This window comes from Sinocyclocheilus rhinocerous, unplaced genomic scaffold (assembly GCF_001515625.1).
Source record: "Sinocyclocheilus rhinocerous isolate Xijiao unplaced genomic scaffold, SAMN03320098_v1.1 scaffold1039, whole genome shotgun sequence".
In the NCBI taxonomy this organism is placed as follows: Eukaryota; Metazoa; Chordata; class Actinopteri; order Cypriniformes; family Cyprinidae; genus Sinocyclocheilus; species Sinocyclocheilus rhinocerous.
Genome location: NW_015634011.1, coordinates 54,967 through 57,309, shown reverse-complemented (window position 1 = coordinate 57,309; position 2,343 = coordinate 54,967). Strand labels below are relative to the sequence as shown.

At 41.2% G+C, this 2,343-nt stretch overlaps 1 protein-coding gene across 1 annotated transcript in view; it reads right to left on the bottom strand.

Moving 5' to 3' along the window:
• The window catches only part of kpnb3 (karyopherin (importin) beta 3), a 44,970-nt gene that overhangs the window by 38,806 nt on the left and 3,821 nt on the right, over positions 1 to 2,343 (bottom strand). Inside the window, exon 2 of the mRNA XM_016558781.1 lies at positions 1,113 to 1,193. Within this exon, the coding sequence (XP_016414267.1) occupies positions 1,113 to 1,193 (81 nt within the window). The remainder of the gene's footprint in view (positions 1 to 1,112; positions 1,194 to 2,343) is intronic.

Sequence of the window (2,343 nt, the reverse complement as noted above, 5' to 3'; positions counted from 1 at the left end):
CGACATGCAGCGGCACCGTCTCAGTCTCTGTCCGGCGCGGGTGAAATAATTATAATACTGAAGGTGAGGTACTCATCTTCATATTTCTTCATTAAATAACTTGTAAAGTAATTTGAAAACCATTCAATGACATGTTAATGACATTTAGTTGTGTAATTTGAAAAAAAAATGAAATTCAGGCCCTGAATAAATGTCTAAAAATCCTGATTGGAGTATCACTATAAACGGTTATAAATGATAAAAAGAAGGCTTTAAAAAGATCGGTATCGTTTATCGGTATCGGCAGATACTGCTTTCTGTGATCGGCCTCAAAAACCCTGATCGGAGCATCCCTAATTAAAACTTAAAACAAACTGTCAGGACGGACCTTTATGCAAAAATGGAAATGCTCACGTGAATTTGTGACATTTATACATAAGGATATGACCGTAAACTGAAAGTTTTTGCGCTGAGGACGCACACGCATCTGTCAAAGGGCCTGACAGGGCAAGCCATTACGCTAATGCATTAGCTTAAAGCTTAAAATAAAGAATTCTCATGTTTTGGGCAGCTTGGATCACGTAACTCTCCCGCAGCATCTCATTCCGTTTCCTCCACTATTTTTCGATGCATTTTGTCCATAGAAATGTGTAATTCAGTGCTGTAATTTGACGCAACCGGCTGAAGTTGGACGTGCACTGTGGGCAGACCCGACTAATCGATAATGAGAATAGTAGTCGATGATTTTCATAATCGATAATAATCGATTTTATCGATTAGTTGTTGCAGCCCTAGTCTGAATAAGTTGCTGGTCTCATCTTGAGCAATCAGTGGTTCCTGAAACCAAATTCAACCCTAGCATAAACATAGGTCCAGTCTGAACAACACCAGAGTCTCCATTTAACCATGCCCACTCGTGGTCAGCACAACGTTGCTACTTAACTACTAATAACATCGCAAAGACCACAAGACAATGGCACACCATCTGACCCTGAGAGAGCAGGTATGAGGCATAATGGATGGTGTAAACAAAGCACTTTCTGCCATACATACAGTTTAAAGACAATGCATCTCTAAATGGATGCCTGGAAAAAAATATTACAGTGCAGATGACAGTAAACAGACTCTCATACCTCCTCTGCAGCGGATACATCGCGGATGGCCTGCAGTAAAAATGTGATCTTCGTCTGACCGGGGATGGTGTCATACGTTTCCTACAAGAGCAAATGAAGAAGTTAATGACTGGCATCACAGTTTATACATATAAATGGTTGGAAGTAGGGATGCTCCGATCAGGATTTTTGCAGCCGATACCGAGTACTGATTTCTTGTCATGGTGATCGGCCGAAACCGATGCCGATTCTGATGCTTCAAGCTTATATATAGACGGTTTCATCGGGCGCACGCGCCTGGCCCGAAGTTAACTTCCGGTCTGTGTTTGTTTATCAGTCTGGCTATGGCGCCGGCTACAAACGAAGTTAAAGTGATGAGTAGACTGATGTTGGGCTCAGGTGGTTGTGCTGTGGGATGTGCTTCCCATACATTTATTTGTGGTGCTCGCCACAATATCAAAACTGACCGATTTTCCAAAAGGCTTCATTGAATAAACAGGAGCACGTATTGCACGTTTAAAAATCAAAACGAGGCGCGGGTGTTTTTAGATCACTGCATTTCTGAAGGAAGACTATCTTAAGAAAATTGTCGATGTAATTTTTATTTCATCTTGCATGTTACATGCCTGAAAGCAGCGTTTGTGAGCTCAGCGCTGCTTTGTGTACAGCCGTTACTGGGGAAACCTTTTTCTCTCGCTTTAAAGCACCTCCTGCTGGCAGAGAATGAATTTGCATTTTCAGCAAGTCTGTCTGATTTACGCAGCAAACATATTTTGCTTTTCCTATATCCACGGGCGCTGCGGATAAAAATGCATTCTGATTATTTGCGGGTGGATAAAATAAATAATAAATGCAAATATTAACTAAATTTTTTTTTAAATAATTTTTTTTCATGAGGCAGACGATTTCATGCGTGTGTGTTCGTGTGTGTGTGTTCGTTCGCCTGATCGGAAAGTTGCAGTGACAGAAACTGACATTCCAGATAAAGTTTGAAAAGAGTAAAGCCTGTGTTAATGCTATTGAGTAGGTTAATATGGCCAAAGAAGATATTTTGTTTTATAAATAAATGTTCATTTAAATGCAGCCCACGATCAGCGTATTATGTTACCGTTACCCCTTACGGCTTCGACGAGGTTTTGTTCCGTCCTCCACGCTGTGACAACTCACAAAAGACTATTTTTAGCCAAGCAACGCAGAGAGCCACTTCAGAAACATGCGGCGGCTGGCCGGTATAAACACAAGCATTAGAGCA